Genomic DNA, 20,607 nt, shown 5'->3' on the forward strand with positions numbered 1-20,607 from the left:
TTGCCAATGCCCCATCAAGATACTGAAAATCATTATTGACCAGTTACTCTAGTGGATCAGCTTCTTAATACCGTGGTCACAAATAAAGAGCCATGTCCAGTTTCCAAGGTCTTGACAATCTACCAGTCAGGAAGTTGCATTCTCAAAGGATTAAAATAGTTCACAGATAATTAATGCTACTTCTCAAGAGAAAGTGTGTTAAAATAAAACAGGAGATTGGCATATTTTATACTTTATTCCTTGTTGTACAGATGTAATCCCAAATTATACTGTAGAAATGGCTCAAAGATTGATATTTAAATCTTGGACACTGCTTTACAAAATCAATCCACTGGTCCAACTTTAATGTGGCCAGAAAGAATAAACCCATGCCTAGTCATCTATTCACCTGCTCCAATTATAATAGCTTTATAAATTTGAGCAGACAAGTTGGATTTCAAAACCTGTGGAACAATAGCTGCATGGCATGTTTTAGCCATTTCTAAAATCAAATCAGATCTTTGAAAAATATTTTAGTTGTATGAAACAACTCCCACGTCAAGTCCACAAACAGCTCTCCCAAATATCTAGTAGCAGTAGATTCCCAAGGTGGCTCAAGAGTTTGGGAAACAGTCAGTAGAGATTACTTCACTATACACTGCCACAAATCTAACTCTCCGTACTGCATACTGGCACCAAACCAATCATGCAGACTGTAGAATAAGTAATAAAGTAAATGTGTTTGTGTCTATTAATTAAAATCATAAAATTTCTAACATCAATGCATGCATTGAGCTAATAAACTGGTGATAACTAAATTGGTGAGAATATAACTGCAAGTTAAAGTCCTTGGTTATTCAGTAAATTTATAAACCATGCTGGAAAATAGTGTGTTTAGCTGTATTATTATCAGGCAAACAAAAAACTAGCTGTGTATTACCGAATGCAACACACCTCCAGCTGCACTTATAGTATGTCATCACCCACAGTAGCACCAAAGGCTTGTGTATCTGTCCCTAGTGGTTCCGCATTACAATGGAAAAACAAAATGCTCAGGGTAACAAAACAAGCCAAAATTTCCTCCTCTCCAACTGGGCTTTATAGCCCCAGTACAACAGGTAATTCATTCTGCCTTTGAACTACCAGATAACAATTTCATCTGTGGAAATGGAATGCAGATAAACAAAATGTTGCCATCATTATTCTATTCTTGTTGGATTGCTTAATAATAGAGTCGTAACTGCAAAAGTTTGTATTCCCTGGGATCCATAGAAATCTTGAACAATACTCAAATTTACAAAACAAACCTACAAAGCTATACCACTCCAACACTACTTGACATCTCCACTTTTGATAGGTAAACATTTAGAAAATGGAACCTACTGCCTTCTGTTCTCATTACAGTCAGCTCTAGCCATAAACTCCACCTTTCTCCTTCTTATCTGAAGATAAATCATTCTTTGCAACTCAGTTAAAAACACATTAAGTTCAAGTTTCAGACCCCATGTCTTTACCAGCTTCAAGGCCAGTTACTTCCATCTTCATAACACAGAAATTTGACTGCGCTTGTTACCCATTACCTTACAACTCAGCTGGTCACACCAAACCAAAACAGCCTTCTTCATTCCACCGTAAAGTTGAAATTATGCAGGGTCTAGACCAGAAACATCGACAATTCCTTCGCTGACAGATGCTGCTTGACCTGCTGAGTTCCTCCAACTGTTTTTTTTTTGCTTTAACTAAAAAATGTAATTAACCCATTACTTCTGCATCTTTATCTACATCTCATTTAAACACCTTACTTTTAAAATTCTCATCCTGGGTTTTTAAATCTTGCCAGTGTCTCAAATCTTTTAATTTTCTCCAGCTCTTTCATCCTCAAAGTATATTAGCACTCTTGTAAACCAGATCTCAAATAGCCGATTTAAACTGCTTTAGCATTTTGGTTGCATCTTCAGCTCCCAAGGACACATGTTCAATTCCTCCCATAAACTTTTGCTCTTTTCCTCCTTTAAAGCACTTCAAGAAACCTACCTGTTCTAATCTTTTGGTCACCTGCCCTTTTCTCCTCATGTGGTTCAGTAACAATAACCTTTTGATTACACTTCATTGAAATTCTTGGCTTCCTTTCTAAAAAAAAGGAGCCATATAAATGCAAGTTATTGTCATTTTAGAGCAGTACAGCTCAGGAAAAGGCCCTTCAGCCAGGATGTCTGTACCAACCATGATGAAACCCAAACTAATCCCAACTATCTGCACGTGGTCCATATCCCTTCATTCCCTGCCTGCTCATGTACCTACCTGAGTGCCTCTTAAACATTGCTATCATATCTGCTTTCACACTTCTGGTAGAATGTTCCAGGCACCTACTCAGTTTTTTTTAAAAAATAAGAAACTTGCCTTGCAGATCTTGTTTGAACTTTCCACCTCAATTCAAAGCCATACCTTCTAGGCTGACATTTCCACCCTAGGGGGAAAAAACCTATTTACCCTATCTATGCCTTTCATTTTAAACCTCTGTGAGGTCACCCATCAGCCTCCAGTGCTTCAACTTTCTTATAGCTAATATTCTAATCCAGGCAACATCCTGGTGAACCTCTTTTGCATCATCTCCAAAGCTTCCATATCCTTCCTGTAACGCACTAATCAGAACTGTACACAGTACTCCAAATGTGACCAAAAACATTTAATACAGCTGCAATTTGACTTCCCGACTTTTATATTCAACACCCCAACTGAAAGCAGCAAGCATGCCTTCTGTGTTGTCACTTTCAGGGATTTATGAACCTGCACTGCAAGATCTGCCATTTTTCTGCTGATTTCCAACTGGTCTTTATCCTGCAGAATCCTTTGACAACATTCCTCATTATCCACAACACTTTTGTGTCCTCTGCAAACTTACTAATGAACCCATCCATATTTTCATTCAAACACTGGTCCCAGCATTGATCCCTCTGGAACACTACTGGTCACAGACCTCCAGTCAGAATAACACAACTCTATGACTACCCTATCTTCTATGGCCAAGCCAATTTTGAATCCAATCGACCAAGTCTCCATGGATCCCAAGTGCCTTTATTGTCTGGATCAGTCTACCATGAGGGACCTTGTCAAAAGCTTTACTAGAGTCCATGTATATAACATCCACTGCCCTGCCCTCAATCACCTTGGTCACTTTCTCACATTTGAGAGAGAGGGCCTCCCCTGCATAAAGCCATGCTGACTATCCCAAATAGGTTCATGTTTTTCCAAATATGACTGGAAAAACTCAATCAAGTTACTGTAATTTTGTTATAGTATAATCCAGCACTTAACATACCAGTATTCAAACTTCAGGTCACTTGTTTGGACAATAGTCATTCCACTTTTTCTGTCAGCAGTGTTCAAAGAAAAACTGTGAGGAACTCAGTGGGTCAGGCAGCATCTGTGGTGGCAGAAGAATGGTTACTGTTTTAGTTAGAGACCCTGCAGTCTTCAGTAGTTGTTTTTTTTGCTCCAGGTTACAGTATCGGCAATTTCTTGTGTCTTCTTTGTATTTCTTAACTGTTTCTTCACTCACACAAGAACAAATCAGCAGTTAAGGTCTTTTTAGTAGTCCCTCAGAACTGAGAATGACTTGTATCCACTCTCATTTCGTGGGTTCTGAGGGTCTTCCATGGATGGAGCAGATGGTGACCAACTTGGTAAGCAGATGAGCCATTTGAGAGATGATCTATTCCTTCCACCACTTGGTGTTTTGATGTGCGACCTTGAGATTCCCCAATATCATCTAAACAGTGCTCCTCTACTTTCAGCAGTCATAGGACGGAGGCTCCCAGGAGCCACTTGGGATGTTGGATTTCAAGGAAGATTTAATATAAGATCTTTATTAGTCACATATACATCAAAACACACAGTAAAATACATCTTTTGCGTTGAGTGCTCTGGGGGCAGCCCGCACATGTCACCGTGCTTCTGGCGCCAACATAGCATGCCCACAACTTCCTACCCTGTACGTCTTTTTTTTTGGAACGTGGGAGGAAACTGGAGCACCCGGAAGAAACCCATGCAGACACGGGGAGAACGTACAAACTCCTTAATTTGAGCACATTCTTAACACTTTTCTCTGTACACTTATTAATCCAATGTTGGGCATGCGAACAACATGGTCTGCCCAATATAGTCAAGTGATAGTAGCCAGAGCCTCTATGCTGGAATGTTGGCTCAGAAATAGACACTGACATTAGTTTGCTTATCTTTCCATTGAATTGGGAAGGATTCTGCAGCAGCAGCTTTGATAGTATTTTCCTGTGCTTCAAGGTGCCTGCTGCAGGGAATCTGGGTATCAGAAACAGTGCAGGAATCACCGTTGCATAGTTGACCATGAGCTGACTGGCTGCATCACAGCCTGGTATGGAGGCTCCAATGCACAGGATTGCAAGAGGCTGCAGAGGGTTATAAACTCAGCCAGCACTGTCACAGGCACAACCCTCCCAACCATAGAAGACATCTTCAAGAGGCAGTGCCTCAAGGTGGTGGCATCCATCACCAAGGACCCTCACCATCTAGGACATGCCTTCTCATTACTACCATCAGGGAGGAGGTACAGGAGCCCAAAAACCCACACTCAACAATTCAGAAACAGCTTCTTGCCCTCCATCAGATTTCTGAACAGTCCATGGACTCAAACACCATCTCATTACAAAATTAGTGCAAAAAGGAATAACTTATAATTTTGTGTCTTTGCACTGCTGCAAGACAACAAATTTCACATCACAAGACAGTGATAATAAATCTTATTCTGAGCTTGCAAAATATGCATAATTAAGGTATCGAGTAATAGATATAGTATATTTGCCAAATATTACAGCAAATGTCATAGGGATTTTTTTTTACCCCCCAAAATACTTGAGAACCAGTTAACACTACAATTGAGAACATAAACAAGCTTGGAAAAAAAAAGGCAAATAGAAGGTATAATAATATGAAGCCATGGGACAAAAATCCAGAGTCTTGGACCATCGATTGGGAGTCTCTCTCAAATTCTACTGCAAATGGGGATTCCAATTTAAGTTATTTAAAAAAAAAGTTGGATCAAACAGTTGATGACAACCATAAATTATTTTTAAATTCAATAGGCTACTTTGCTGATCTTTATAAATAAGTAGCTCTGTTCCAAAAGGATCAGTGCTGTAACTGCTGTTGTTCACACTCGTATAAACAACTTGGACAAGGAAGTGTAGATTTCAAAACTGTTGATGACACCAAATTGGTATTGAACAGAGCGCCACCAAAATACAGAACATTAACAAATACAGAAAGGGTGGGCAACTACAAATTTCAATTTTGCCTTATATTAAGATTTTGGTAGGATGAACAGACAACTCTTCCAAATTATCAGTTAAACGGTACTAGAGAAACAGAGGACTGCATATGCTGGACTCCAGATGAAAAACACTGATACTGATGGAACTCAGCAGGCCAGGCAGCATCCGTGGAGAAAAAGCAGGCGGTCAACATTTCGGGTCAGGACCCTTCTTCAGGACTGAAGATAGGAAAAGGGGAAGCCCAATATGAGGGAAAAGCAGAGCAGTCACAGGTGGACAAAGAGGGGAGGCAGGGTGGGCACAAGGTGTTGATGGGTAGATGCAGGTAAGATAGTGATAGGCAGCTGTGGGGGAGGAGTGAAGAGCAGATCCACTGGGGGATGGGTCAAAGGTAAGGAGAGAAAGGGGGGGGGGGTAGAAAAAAAAAGGCTAGGAAAGAAGAAAAGAGGCACATTGAGGGAGAGGGTATGGGGATTACTTAAAGTGGGAGAATTCAATGTTCATGCTGTTAGGCCACAGAGCAAGGGAGGTCACATGGCTGTGGAACAGTCTGAGTGACCTCATGGTCGAGGAGCCAGAGAGTAGAGGAAATCACTGGGGGTGGGGGGAGGGAGCAACTGAAGTTCTACAAAGTATGATGTGTGATCTGATAGACAAAGGGTTTTTGGGAAATACAAAGGAAAAGATGTTTCCACACAGGGGTGGGTCAGGGAAGGGAAGAGACAAAATTAGGGGCCGTTAGTTTATGATGATTAATGAAGACAATTCAGTCAAAGTTCCTTCACTCATTAATGGCAAGTTCCATATTTTAACCAAAGCATCTGTGAGGCAAACAGATGCTTTTGAAAGGGAAAATGGATAACCATGGAGTAAAAGCACACGTTGATAGGGTTAGAAGTGTGTGGGGGGTTTATAGAGGAGAAAATAATGAAACATCTGATACAGTGGTTATGTCACTGGACTGACATCCAGACATAGTAGTTCAAGTCCCACTACAGCAACTACAGAATTTAAATGCATGTACCCAAAAAAAACTGGAATAAAAATATCAGCAATGATGCAATGAAACTGCTGTTGATATAGAGCATACTTGGTTAACTAACATTCTTCAAGAAAGGAAACCCACTTACCTTACCTGGCTAGGCCCATGTACAACTCCAGACCCAATATGATTGGCTCCTAGCCACCTTCTAAAAAAGGTTTAGCAAGCCATTTCAGTTCAGGGAGCAATTATAGATGGACAATAAATATCAGCGTTGCTAGTAAAACCCACATCCTGTGAATGAATGAATAAAAGACTATAAATACTGACCAATAGACTGTTCCTGTATTACAACTATGCAATATACTTACTAAACAGAAGGCGATTTAAAAAGAGATGGTTATGTAATTGTCTTAAGGGATAGGGAAAGTATTGATCTGTGGCCACTTTTCTGAAGCTCCCCAGAGATGATCAGTGAGAGACCAAAGCTTGTGACTTCAAGATTAAAACAAAAGCTGAGATACATGGTCAAATTTTTAAAAATTAAATATAATTCTATAATAGTGATTGCAAGAATTAAATTCAGCAATTTTCCATAGCATTTACACAGTTAAGATGCAGTTACATTGCATTCAATGCAAATTTTGTTTTAAAGCAAAAAAAAAGTCTACAAAGTTGAAGTTGTCATCAATTCAATGATTTCTGTCTGTAAGGACTTCAATCATGCCCCAGGAAGAAACAAAGCATCACTGACAGAATCTTTGGAAATGCCCTCATTCAATGTGATATAATGTGTCAGGGAACTACAGGCTGACATCAGTGGTGAAGTGACTGGAGGGAATTCTGAGGGGGCAGGATCTACCAACATTTGGATAGACAAAGTCTGATTAGGAGGAGTCAGCATGGCTTTCTGTGTGGGAAATCATGTTTGACAAATCTTTTAAGAGTTCTTTGAAGAGGTAGCCAAAAGGATAGATGAGGGTAGGGCAGTGGATGTCGAAGCCAAAGTCCAAATAGACAAGGTTGCACATGGCAGACCGAAAGGTTAGGTCCAATAGAATCCATAGCACAAGTGCATAGTTCATCGAAAGTGATGTCACAGGTAGACATAGTGGTGAAAAAGGCATTTAGCACACTAGCTTTTGTCAGTCAGGGCATTAAGTATAGGAGTTGGGACATTATGTTACAGTTGTACAAGTCATTGGCGAGGCTGTACTTGGAGCACTGTGTACAGTTTTAGTCATCCTATTATAGAAAAGGCATGGTTAAACTGGAAGGAGTACAGAAAAGATTTACAAGGATGTTGCCAGGACTAGAAGGCCTGAGTTATAGGGAGAGGTTGGCCAGACTAGGTCTTTATTCCTTGAAACGTAGGAGAATGAGGGGCGACCTTATAGGAGTGTTTAAAATTATGCAAAGTGCAGATAAGATGGATGGTAACAGTCTTCCCCAGGCTAGGGAAGTCCAAAACTAGGGGGCATAGGTTTAGGGTGAGAGGGAAAGGATTTAAAAAGGGACCTGAGGGACACCTTTCCCCCTCTTTCTCACACACACAGGGGTGGTGAGTATATGGAATGAGCTAATGAGCTGCCAGAGGAAGTAGTTGAGGCAGGTACAATAGTATCATTTAAGAAACACTTGGATAGGAACATGGAGGGGAGGGGCCTGGAGGGATATGGGCCAAATGCAGGAAATTGGGACTAGCTAGGTGGACAACATTGTTAGCATAGACTCATTGGGCCGAAAGGCCTGCATCTGTGCTGTATTGCTCTATGTCACATGCAGCCTTTACACTAGAATCAACAGGAAAATTCTAATGATGCTGATTACTGACCTGCTGTCATTACAATTGCAAAAATTAAGGCCATTGAGTTTTTAAAAAACAATAAATCTTTTGCTTTTGTATTCAGTGCCTTTAGTTGGAAAATCTTGGAATCTTCATTTTGTTCTAAAAACCTTTACACTTCCAGCTACATTTTGATACACTTTTGTCTCTCTGTTTCCCAAATGCATAAATCCCAGAATGTTACATTTCACATGCTCCACAATGAACAGCATCCAAGGAAACCCATGCAGACACAGGGAGAACATACAAACTCCTTACAGACAGTGGTAGGAATTGAACCCAGGTCGCCAGAGCTGTAAGAGCGTCACGCTAACCACAATGCTACCGTGTCTTGGAGGCAATACAAATCTCAACTTCTTAAAAAAAATAGTCTGTGCCCTGCACACATTTTATTATCCATTTAGCCATATTCCCTCATATCTTAAACACTTCACAAAAGTAAATATACTGCATTTCCTAAATACAACTTCAAGGCAAGCCAAGGACAGCCTACTCTTAAGAAACCTGTGCTTCCTTGCAAAAGAATAGTTAATTCACTGTGTTTTGATGTACGTGACTAATAAAGATATCTTATATCTTATAATTTCTCCAAAAGTTCATTAGTTTGAGTGCATGATGGGTATTTTTCTTAAACAATGGCGCTCCTTTATTTAACTTGAACATTAAATACATCAAGATCAAGTTGTCTATAAACCTTTAGGGGGATGAAGATATGTTGTTCTGCCATGATGATTTTCAAGTTTAGCCTTTTAGGTCTTACTAACTATTATACAATTTCAACATTTATTGTTAAAAAGGTACAAGGTATCATCTAAAATTTCTGCTATTTTATTCTAATATACAAACCTGCCTCATGCTGCAGAATTCCCACCTTCAACTTTTTTCTCCCCAAAGTCAACACTGTATGCCATGTTACCAACCAACTCTCATGTTTAGAATTACACATTTTTCTAATATTGAAACATCTCTCTTGCAAACATGAACATTTTGTTTTAGATTTAAATTGCATCTAGCCTCCCTATCCATTTATCAAAAGCCTGTCAGTTAGGCATTGATTTTTACTGAGCACATTTCACATGTACCCTTTTCAACTTCGGTTAAATATTGTTGGAAGTCTACAGTTCTATTCACTAAACTTTCATCTGCTTAAGCTGGTTGTGGTCCCTTTTAATTAACCTTGCTGTTTAGTATTGCATCTAATCTTCTACTTCTAGTCACATAACTGCTTATAGGCATTATGCAAAATGAGATCGAGTAAAACACAAATTTCAGCAGCTCAGCAAATTTAGCCCGTGGGGCTGCTGTATATCTAGTTTGTTACTGGGCATTCAGCAGTTCCTCAATAATGCAAGTGTCAAAGACTCAAGCGCTACTGCTTAGAAAGCAATCCAATTTAAGTAATTTTCTTGAACCAAAAGGTGCTACAAGTCTACAACAAAAAACTTAGAAGACAATCTGTTAGCATCCAAGGTGCAAATACAGAGAGTTCATATAAAAGTTGCCAAAGTCACAAATATGGGTAAAAATAAACATTATATGACTATTAAACTGGCAGAGCAAACAACTTCAGAATTAGCCACGTGGAAATAAGCCAGTTGATTTCATCCTCCAGCCAAACATTCTAATGAACATTCTATCTAATCTTGAATACAACAGCTTCAGTTGTAACTGACAATCCTGGAACTGATCAGACTCAGGAGTGACTTTCTGTCAACTTGAATTAGGCAGACTTGTAACCTCAGAATGAAGATCTCTTAACAAATCTGAGTTAATTTATAAAGTAAACTGTTGTAAACTAGTGCTGTTCCCTCACCCAAAGCACAAAACATACCACAATAAATTGCCAATATAGGGCCTCCCTGAATTACAAATGCCTGACTTATGGACATCATACATACCAATGAGCTCACATAATAATATTAAATTCAAACAAGAATCAATCTTGGGGAAAAAAGCTGTTTACATGTAACCTTCAGTTATCAGACAGTGTCTCAGGATCTGCTGAGAATTGCACAGTGGGAGGCCACTTGAGATTTGCTTTAGAAATTGACAAGCAATTGTTTCTATAGACACTTGTGCAATGATACTCTATTAAACAACTTAACATCCACTGATACTTCAAGCCCATTGAAACCAGCAATTCACTGAACATGGGACAACATAATTCTCTACCATTGTAACTAGGTAGGGGAAGACCAGAAACAAACATTCATTAATTGGCCCTCATCACACCTTTCATTATAACACTGTACAGATATGGTTACTATAGAGTGATTGTGCATTTTCTGACTTATGGACAAAAATAGACTTATGGATGTCTATAAAAATTGAACCCGTTCATTACTGGGGGACGGCCTGGAGTCATCCATATCAACATCAAACCCAGAAAGCTGATTAGGAAGAGTGGATATTTATAACAGCAGCAAAGTTCTTGATAGGAACAAGCTCCAACAACAGTGGGAATAAACTATGCTGCTCCAGTTAGGTTTTAGTTGGTCAATAATTAGAGCAGTCAAGAAACAATAGAGTTGGGGTTGGTGGTGGGGGGGGGGGGGGCAGTGGAGTAGGAAACTAAAAGGAGTTGGGAGGTCAAGATGAGCAAGAAAAGCAACATCAAGCTTTAGTTTTTAAAAGGATTGAGCAGATGTGTCCATATACCTGGACAAATAACAATCCGAATAAATCTTTTCAAAATAATTAAACACATATGAAACACTAGAGTGCTCTGTGAATGCAATACACCACTTGGCTAAATCATGATTATGGAACAAATATGTCCTTTTCATGTCTTGGACCTTGAAAACACAAGCCCTGTTACCAGATTCTTTCCCTTTCCTATATAAACAAAAAGATGGACTCTAGTTCTACTCAGGTTTGTTCCAAGCCAGAATGTTTATGCAAAAAGGAAAAACTGCAGATGCTGGAAATCTAAAATAAAACACAAAATGCTGAAATACCCAGATCAGGAGGCATCTGTGGAAAGAGAGAAAGATCTGATGTTTCAGGTCAACTATCATAACTGTTCATTTTCCTCGTCTGTTTAAAAAAAAACTCAGAACGAGAATACATCTTTTCCTCACTCAGCTATAAATTTAAAGATGGAGTGATGACATCATTAGTGGAAGTAACATTTCCTAGATGATCTGAAAGTGCTCTAGAACCCATTAAGTTATGTAGTACTATCATTGTGAGCATCTGAAAGACAGGACAATAACGCATTAGCAGTGTCAGGGTCATGGAGGGATACAGCATGGAGAAATAAAGAACTGCAGATGCTGAAATCTAGATGAAAAACACGATGATGCTGGAGGAACTCAGCAGGCCAGGCAGCATCCATGGAGAAAAGCAGGCAGTCAATGTTTCGGGTCAGGATCCTTCAGCACAGGTCCTGACCCAAAACAAATTCCTGAAGAAGGGTCCTGGCCTGAAACTGGTACAGCATGGAGACAGGCTTCTTGGTCCACCCTGACCATCAAGCATCCATTTTTTCACTAATACTACCCTAAGCCATTTTAGTTTCCCAATATACCTATCAACAGGCCTCAGATTCTACCACTCATTTACACATTAGTATTTACAGTGGTCAAATTAACTTGCCAACCCACACATTTTTGGGGAAACCCATATGGTGACAGGGAGAATTCCAAACAAACTTCTCAGACAGTACCAGAGGTCAGAATTGAAACCAAGTTGCTGGAGGTCTGAAGCAGCGCTTTTACTAGCAGCACCATTGTGCTGAAACTTTGTTGTAAATTTTGTGCCGAGTCCTAGAGTGGGACATAAACAGATGACGTTCAAGCACAAAAGGCAAAGCTATCAGACAATGCCTGTCAAACAAGTAAAGTGCTAAATGAAAATTAGGAGGACAGAAAATGCTGCAAAGATACCTGAGCAATAATGTTAATGTCACTGTTGGACTTTTTCTTAAAAGTATCAAAACCATCCAAACTGTTGATGTGTTCTCCCACACAAACTAACCACCTATGTAAAAATACATCTCCATAAAGTTATATATTTATTTCTAAAATGACTGCTGAGTTCAATGAGTGCATTTTCAAATCTCTAATGCTACCATATTATCAGTTACAATTCTACTGAAATTATCCCAAAACATCTTCATACATACAGGCATGACCTTAACACTGCTGCAAGTTATAATCAATAATAGGTATGGTGATTTAAGCAGCTCACCTTTCAACTACTGAAAATTTCCTAAAGGCCGTAAAAGGAGAGCTGCAGATGTATCCCTATCAAATTACAAATAGTCAGATGCTTACCAAAAACATAACAAGTTTTAATTAAAAGGTGGGACTTCTGGCACGAAACAAATTTAATGCAATAGTTTACTGTTACTATGTCATCTTAAAAACTGGTTAATAATCTAGCTCCAGCTCAGAATCATTCACAGACAAGTTCTGGAAATGTTGTTTTGTGGTAAAATAGTTACGATTCATCTGAAACACAGGACACAAAGAAATCCTTGTGTCAGTTTCTGGAAGGCATTTCAACTTTTTAGGGAACACAAAATATTTATTCAGTATTTCACATCTACAGTGCCATCCAGAATTCTTTATAAAAGACTCTAGATATAACCAATAAAAATTAATCATACATTAATAAAGACCAACTAGTTATTATGTACTTTGGTTTCCAAAAATTATCCTTAAAGACAGGCTATATTTTGACAATGAAAATCACCAGCATCTCTTTCTAAATTAACCTTAATTAGTATGGTTACATAATAAGATGCCAAGATGAAAATGTCTACAGCATCATAATTAAGGAACCCAGAGCTAACCTATAACTGTGTTACCTTTTAAAAAGGCATTCAAGCAGACATGGCCCATGACAGTTTTCATAAAATGGCCCAAAACAAAATTCCCCTGGAGCTGACTTTTGGGTTTGAAAAATTATGAAATAACTTGACCATTCTTGCTTACTCAGTATTCTCACTTCAGTCCAGATTGCAAAACCTCACATGGTTAGCAACATTATGTTATACCAGCAGATTTAAGGTTTAGAAACAGATTCCTATAGTAAACTATCATACAACCCCAAATGCAATCTTATGCAAGCATATATTGACCTTAATGGCTGAATGGTTAAACTAATCCTAGTCAATGTGGCATACATAAAATAATGCAATGCTTGCCAATGGAAACACAAGACATTTTAAAACACACCCTAACCATTTAAAAAGGGTTGAATTTTATAAGTTACTGTAACCTAATTTTTCCTGGTTTTTAAAATGGCAACATGCCTCATGGCTTCCATTTTTGGAGAAAACAAAACGTGGAGTTTCGCTTCTACTTCACTTCTCTCAAATGCAGTAAGAAGGAAAACAGATCCCGGGAGAGAAATCGCCCAAGTCTTTGTTAAAATAAAATTAAACGTACAGATTCTATGTATAAGCAGCCCAATTCAACATATTGTACAAGCTTGATTAACATACAATCAAACTGGGATCGGAATCAAACACAAGTAACAGCCGAAAAGTAACAATTAAAAACACGCAATAAACGCAGCTGTCAAATAATCAAGTGCATGACACTGGATACGGTCATGCTTCAATTGCAAACTCAGGATAGACAGGCGCATCAGATCACCAAAAGAAAACCCTGAATAAATAGTTTACGAATAAATGAACTGTAAACACCAGTAAGACAACAGACAAATTAGAGCATACACTGACATTTCAGAGTTAGGCATTGGGCAACGTGTTTTATAAAAACATCTGCATTAAATGCTCCCGCCCCACCGCAGTCCCAGCCTTGGGTTTATATTGCCCTTACTAGAGGCTGGCCGCAGGGCTGATGTGAAGCTAGATCCAGCTGGGTAACAGCATTGCTGCCCTCCCGAGGCCGTCAGTTAGCGTCTCCCTGAAAAAGTCTGCAGCATTGCTCCACATATAGGACCAACTTTCCACCGCCCCCGCCCACAACCACCCCGGGTACCCGTCACAGACTGTCCTGGTACACTGTCGCAGGTTTGCAGACCCAGCCAGCAACTCTGCACCCTTATCTTTCCTCTTCGCCTGCATGGCCCATTCTCCGCCACCCATCTCCTCTGCCCCATTCCACTCCACCCGTCTGCTTTAACACCCCCTCACCACCTTACTCCCCACGCCCGACCCTTCGGACCCACTCCACCTCACTCGGCCACGCAGTACCCCAGGACTCTACCCTCCAGCCCTACGGTTCCCCCCCGCTCGACAACAGCTCTTCCCACTCAGCTCCACAACCCCTTACCACACCCCCCCCCCCCCATCCCACAGCGCTCTCTGCTCTAACGCCCCCACCCCCAATTCACCTGCGGGAAGCTGACCTGCACCCCTTCTACACCCTCCCGCAGCAAATCTGCAGCTTTTCCACCTCCGCCGCCCCCCCCCAGCATCCCCCCCACCCCTTGGGAGTCCAATCTGCACACCCCTTCTCCTCGACCCTCCAACAGTCGGCTTACCACACCCCCCCAACTCCAGTCACCCACCCCCTTCACACTCCAGTCACCTGCCCCCCTCCCCTCACCTCCTCCAATCAACTGCCCCCTCCCCCCGTGCCGCCTTGCCCCCCCCTCCCCTTCCGTCACCTGCCCCCTCCCCTCCCCCCTGCGCCCCCTTGCCGTTCCCTCACCTGCCCTCCCCTTCACCTGGCCTCTCCCCAACCCCACTTCACCTACCTCCCCCACTCCCCAACCCCCCTTCACCTGCCTCTCCCCCCACCTTCACTTGCCTCCACCCCCCCACCCTCCAATCACTTGCCTCTCCCCCCACCTTCACTTGCCTCCACCCCCCCACCCTCCAATCACTTGCCTCTCCCCCCACCTTCACTTGCCTCCACCCCCCCACCCTCCAATCACTTGCCTCTCCCCCCACCTTCACTTGCCTCCACCCCCCCACCCTCCAATCACCTGTCCCCCCCCTCAATCCTCCCTCCAATCACCTGCCTCCCCTGCCCTGCCCGCGGGGCACTCACCTTTCCACGCGGACCGACAGGTAAAACGGGGCCTACGTCTGGATTCGGTGTGCGGCCGTGTGTCCGATGCTGTCCCGGGCTGGCTCTGCAGCAGGCTACGGTAGTGGCCGCGGTCAGAGCCCAGCCTGACGGCACTCCCTCCGTTTACTGGCGCCGGCCTGCGCTGGGGGAGGATTTTTAAACAGAAGAAACAGCCGTTAACGACAACTTCCGGTGACGAGAGCCGGCTTCGGATCCTCGGCGGGGGCGCAGGCGCGTTCTCCTCTCCCTCTTCCCCTTCCCTTTCTTCCTTTTCTCTCCCTCTTCCCCTTCTCTCTCTTCCCTCCTTCTCTTCCTTTCTCTCTCTCCCCTCCCCCTCCCTCTCTTCCCTTCTCTCTCCCCTCATTCCCTTCCCTCTCTTCCCCCTTCCCTCTCTTCCCCTTCCCTCTCTTCCCCCTTCCCTCTCTTCCCCCTTCCCTCTCTTCCCCCTTCCCTCTCTTCCCCCTTCCCTCTCTTCCCCCTTCCCTCTCTTCCCCTTCCCTCTCTTCCCCTTCCCTCCCTTCCCCCTTCCCTCCCTTCCCCCTTCCCTCTCTTCCCCTTCCCTCTCTTCCCCTTCCCTCTCTTCCCCCTTCCCTCTCTTCCCTCTCTTCCCCTTCCCTCTCTTCCCCTTCCCTCTCTTCCCCCTTCCCTCTCTTCCCCCTTCCTCTCCCTCCCCCTCTCCCACCTCTCTCCTTCCTTCTCCCTCTCCCCACCTCCTTCCCTCTCCCCACCTCCTTCCTTCTCCCTCTCCCCACCTCCTTCCTTCTCCCTCTCCCCACCTCCCTCCTTCTCCCTCGCCCCACCTCCCTCCTTCTCCCTCGCCCCACCTCCCTCCTTCTCCCTCGCCCCACCTCCCTCCTTCTCCCTCGCCCCACCTCCCTCCTTCTCCCTCGCCCCACCTCCCTCCTTCTCCATCGCCCCATCTCCCTCCTTTCCGTCTCCCCATCTCCTTCTCCCTCCTTCCCTCTCCCTATCTCCTTTCCCTCTCCCTATCTAGCTCCATCCTTTCCCTCTCCGTATCCTCCTGTCTCCCTCAGACTCTCCCACCCCAGATTCCTCACATCATCCCTTTCTCCTCCTCTACCGCCTCATAATTATCTCCCTTGACAACTCTTTCTACCCCTTCACTTGTTGACACCTCACGGTGTTAAAAAAGACCATGGAAATTGGCCCTTTGGCCCAACATTAAGTCCCTGTCTCCCATTTCCCAGCACTAGACAGATAGCTTTCTAGGCTACAGCATTTTAAGTGTTCATCTCAATACTTCTTAAATGTTCTGAGAGTACCTGCCTCCACCACACTCTTAGGCGCTGCAACCCCAATTTTAAATGCCCTCAAATCTCCTAACCACCCTCCCCCACTTCTTTAAACCTATATCGTCTGGTTATAGACACCTGTCCCAACCTTTTTACCTCTTCTCTATTTACCTCCTACCAGTATCCCCTTCGTCATCTCTTTCTTTTGTTTCGTCTCCTTCTTCCCACATCCCTCTCCAAATCTCTCTGTCCTTTCCTCCTTATACACTGCAACTTATCTTCCTCTGTCTCATCACCTTTTTACACATTTCTCCATATCAACATTATTCACTCCAATCCCTTCCCTCACTTCCTTTCCCTGTTCACCTTTCCCTGTTCTGTCCTTCCAGTACTTTTTCACTTAACTGCTTTTGTCTGCTCCTCCACCCTCTCCCCCTCCACCATCAGCATCCCCTCTTCACTATCATCCTGCATTCTCCTCTGGCAGTTTGTCACCTCTTTTCTCTATCCTCATCTACTTGGCATCCTCCCCCCATCTCCCCCATACTCCCTCTTTGCATTCTTACTTTCCTGTTACTTTTCTTTCCCCTCTCCATATGCCAGAATGGCGGTAGTACTCAGGAGAGGGAGTTTGTGGAATGTCTAAGGGACGTTTTTCTGGAGCAACTTGTTGAAGAGCCCACCAGGGGATCGGCTGTTTTGGATTGGGTGCTGTGTAATGAACCGGAGGTGATTAGGGAACTAAAGGTAAAGGAACCACTGGGAACCAGTGATCACAATATGATTGAGTTCAGTTTCAAGTTTGAGAAGGAGAAACTGGTAACTGGTGTATCGATATTTCAGTGGAACAAAGGAAATTACAATGGTATGAGAGAGGAGTTGGTCCTAATTGATTGGAAGAGTAAGCTGGCTGGAGGGACGGCAGAGGAGAAATGGAAGGAATTTCTACAGGAAATAAGGAAATTGCAGGATAGATGTATTCCAAGAAAAAAGGTTTTTAATGGAAAAAAGGCACAAATGTGGATAACGAGAGAGGTGAAGGCTAAAATAAAAGCAAAAGGGGCAGCGTACAAAGAAGCAAAAATTAGTGGCAAAACAGAGGACTGGGAAGCTTTTAAAAACCTGCAGAGAGAAACTAAGAAGGTCATTAGGAAAGAAAAGAGGAATTATGAAAGGAAGTTGGTGGATAACATTCGAAAGGATACTAAGAGTTTTTTTAAATACATAAGGTGTAAAAAGAGAGACTCGGGTTGATATAGGACCAATTAATAACGGTGCAGGAGCTATTATAATGGACGATAGAGAGATGGCAGAGGAATTGAATGAATATTTTGCATCGGTCTTCACCGTGGAGGACATCAGCAATGTGCCGGTTAGTCAGGAGTCTCATGAAATGGAATTGAATTCAGTTAAGATTACTAGGGAGAAGGTGCTAGGAAAACTAAATGGACTAAAGACTGATAAGTCTCCCGGACCGGATGAGGTGCATCCCCGGGTTCTGAAGGAGGTGGCTTTAGAGATAGCGGAGGCATTGGCGATTATTTCCTAGAAATCGATAGATTCAGGCGTGGTTCCGGAGGACTGGAGGGTCGCAAATGTAGTTCCGTTGTATAAGAAAGGAGGGAGGCAGCATAAAGGAAATTACAGACCTATTAGTCTGACGTCAGTGGTGGGAAAGTTATTGGAATCTATCCTCAAAGACGGGGTTACGGAATACCTAGAGGTGCAGGGCAGGATAAGTCCTAGCCAACATGGTTTTGTGAAGGGAAGATCCTGCCTGACCAACCTATTGGAGTTTTTTGAAGAAATCACAGGCAAGGTGGATAAGGGAGAGGTGGTAGATGTTGTGTATTTAGACTTTCAAAAGGCCTTTGATAAGGTGCCTCACAAGAGACTGATTAATAAGATGAGAGGTCATGGAATTACGGGTAGGATAACAGAATGGGTGGAGCATTGGCTGGTTGACAGGAAGCAAAGAGTGGAAATAAAAGGATCTCGTTCTGGCTGGTTACCGGTTACTAGTGGTGTGCCGCAGGGGTCGGTATTGGGACCGCTCCTTTTTACCTTGTACATTAACGATTTGGATGATGGAATAAATGGTTTCGTGGCTAAGTTTGCGGATGACACCAAGATAGGGGGAGGAGTAGGGAGTATTGAAGAGATAGGAAGGTTGCAGAGGGACCTAGACAGTTTAGGAGAATGGGCAAGGAAATGGCAGATGAGATTCAATGTAGGGAAATGTGCAGTTGTACACTTTGGAAGCAGAAATAAGCGGGCAGATTATTATCTAGGAGGAGAGAAAATCCAAAGCACGGAAGTACAAAGGGACTTGGGGGTACTCGTGCAGGATACCTTAAAGGTTAACCACTAGGTCGGATCAGTGGTAAAGAAAGCGAATGCTATGTTGGCATTCATTTCGAGAGGTATAGTGTATAAAAGTAAGGAAGTGTTGATGAGGCTCTACGGGGCACTAGTGAGGCCTCATTTGGAATATTGTGTGCCGTTTTGGGCCCCACATCTTAGGAGGGATGTGTTGACGTTGGAGAGGGTTCAGAGGAGATTTACGAGGATGATTCCTTGGACTGTACTCGCTGGAGTACAGAAGAATGAGAAGGGACCTCATAGCGACATTTAAAATATTGATAGGAAAGGACAGAGTAAATGTGGCTAGGCTGTTTCCCTTGGTGGGTGAGTCCAGGACTAGAGGGCACAATCTTAGAATTAGAGGGTACAGTTTCAAAACAGAGATGAGGAAAAATTTCTTTAGCCAGAGGGTGGTGAATTTGTGGAACTCCTTGCCACGTACAGCAGTGGAAGCCAGATCAGTGGGGGCGTTCAAGGAGGAGATAGATAGATATCTAAATAGTCAGGATATCAAGGGATATGGGGATAAGGCCGGTAATTGGGATTAGAATAGTTTTTTTTTCTTCTTCCCCCATTCCCCATTTCTATTTCCCTTTCCTTGGAGCAGACTCGATGGGCCGAATAGCCTGCTTCTGCTCCCTTGTCTTGTGATCTTGTGATGCCATACGGAGCATATAGTACCCTGCTCCCTCATTCCTTCAATTGTCTCCCTCCCTCTGTACTCCCTCTGTGCATGTTTTTTTTAGCCCAGTGTAATTTCTAGGTTTTCGACCAGGTTGCTCCTGGTAACGTCATAACCCTTCAGTTAGTACCTTGGAAGGTTTTGGTATTAAAGGAATTCTATACAGTTGTTGCTTATCCTCTTTAGCATAACAAAAGGAATGTTTACCTTTTGAAGAGTTTGTATCATAGTTATTTTTGCTAATATTTTTTATTGAATAGTTGTGGAGTTGTAAATGGCGATAGTAGATCCCAGACCTCCTAAAAATTCGCAATGTTTGGTCCATTCTGCGTAACCAGAATGGTCTAAGGAGTCATCTGTGCACAGTGATGACAATGATGAAGCTGCATCATCTTGCAATAAAAAAAAAGGTGAAAATTGCTCATGGATTCCTATTCCAAATGAATGACTTCCAAATGACTTTCTCCAAATCTGTGCTGACAGGTTAATTGGCTACTTCAAATTACCACTTAGTCATAGAGCAATATGGCACAGATACAGGCCCTTCAGCACAACCGGTCCATGCTGACCACGGCACCCACCCAGCTAGTCCCAATTTCCTGTGTTCAGCCCATGTCCCTCCGAGCCCCTCCCCTCCAAGTGCTTCTTAAATGATACTATTGTACCTGCCTCAATCACTTCCTCTGGCAGCTCTTTCCATATACTCACCACCCTCTATGTGAAAAAACTTGCCCCTCGGTCCCTTTTAAATCTTTCCCCTCTCACCTTAAACCTATGACCCCTAGTTTTGGACTCCCCTACCCTGGAGAAAAGACTGTTACCATCCACCTTATCTGTGCCTCTCATGATTTTAAACACTTCTATAAGGTTGCCTCTCATTCTCCAAGACCCATCCTGGCCAATCTCTCCATATAACTCAGGCCTTCTAGTCTGGCAACATCCTTGTAAATCTTTCCTTCACTCTTTCCAGTTTAACTACATCTTTTCTACAATAGGGTGACCAAAATTATACACAGTACTCCTAAGTGTGGCCTCAGCAATGACTTATACAACTGCAACATAATGTCCTAACTCCTATATTCAATTTCCTGACTGGTGAAGGCCAGTGTGCTAAATGCCTTTTTCACCACCCTGTCTACCTGTGACGCTGCTTTCAACGAACTATGCACTTGTACTCCTATATCCCTCTGTTCCATTACACTC

General features: G+C 42.7%; 2 protein-coding genes across 5 annotated transcripts in view; one reads left to right on the forward strand and one right to left on the reverse strand.

The window, feature by feature from the left end:
• Nucleotides 1-15,214, reverse strand: part of LOC127574441 (solute carrier family 45 member 4-like) — a 65,841-nt gene extending 50,627 nt beyond the window's left edge. Inside the window, 1 exon segment of the mRNA XM_052023456.1 lies at nt 15,085-15,214. The gene's annotated coding sequence lies outside the window, so the exon portion shown is untranslated.
• An 847-nt stretch (nt 15,215-16,061) lies between these two features.
• LOC127574643 (uncharacterized) overlaps nt 16,062-20,607 on the forward strand; it is a 52,659-nt gene continuing 48,113 nt past the window's right edge. For 3 of the 4 annotated variants that reach the window (XR_007956944.1, XR_007956943.1, XR_007956942.1), the window contains exons 1-2: nt 16,062-17,105; nt 19,665-19,814. Coding sequence is in view for 1 of the 4 variants with exons in the window: in XM_052023815.1 (XP_051879775.1) it covers nt 16,431-17,105 (675 nt within the window). In the remaining 3 variants the exon portion in view is untranslated. The remainder of the gene's footprint in view (nt 17,106-19,664; nt 19,815-20,607) is intronic. The other variant, XM_052023815.1, reaches the window with a different exon arrangement.

Source organism: Pristis pectinata, chromosome 9, assembly GCF_009764475.1.
Source record: "Pristis pectinata isolate sPriPec2 chromosome 9, sPriPec2.1.pri, whole genome shotgun sequence".
Taxonomy (NCBI): Eukaryota; Metazoa; Chordata; class Chondrichthyes; order Rhinopristiformes; family Pristidae; genus Pristis; species Pristis pectinata.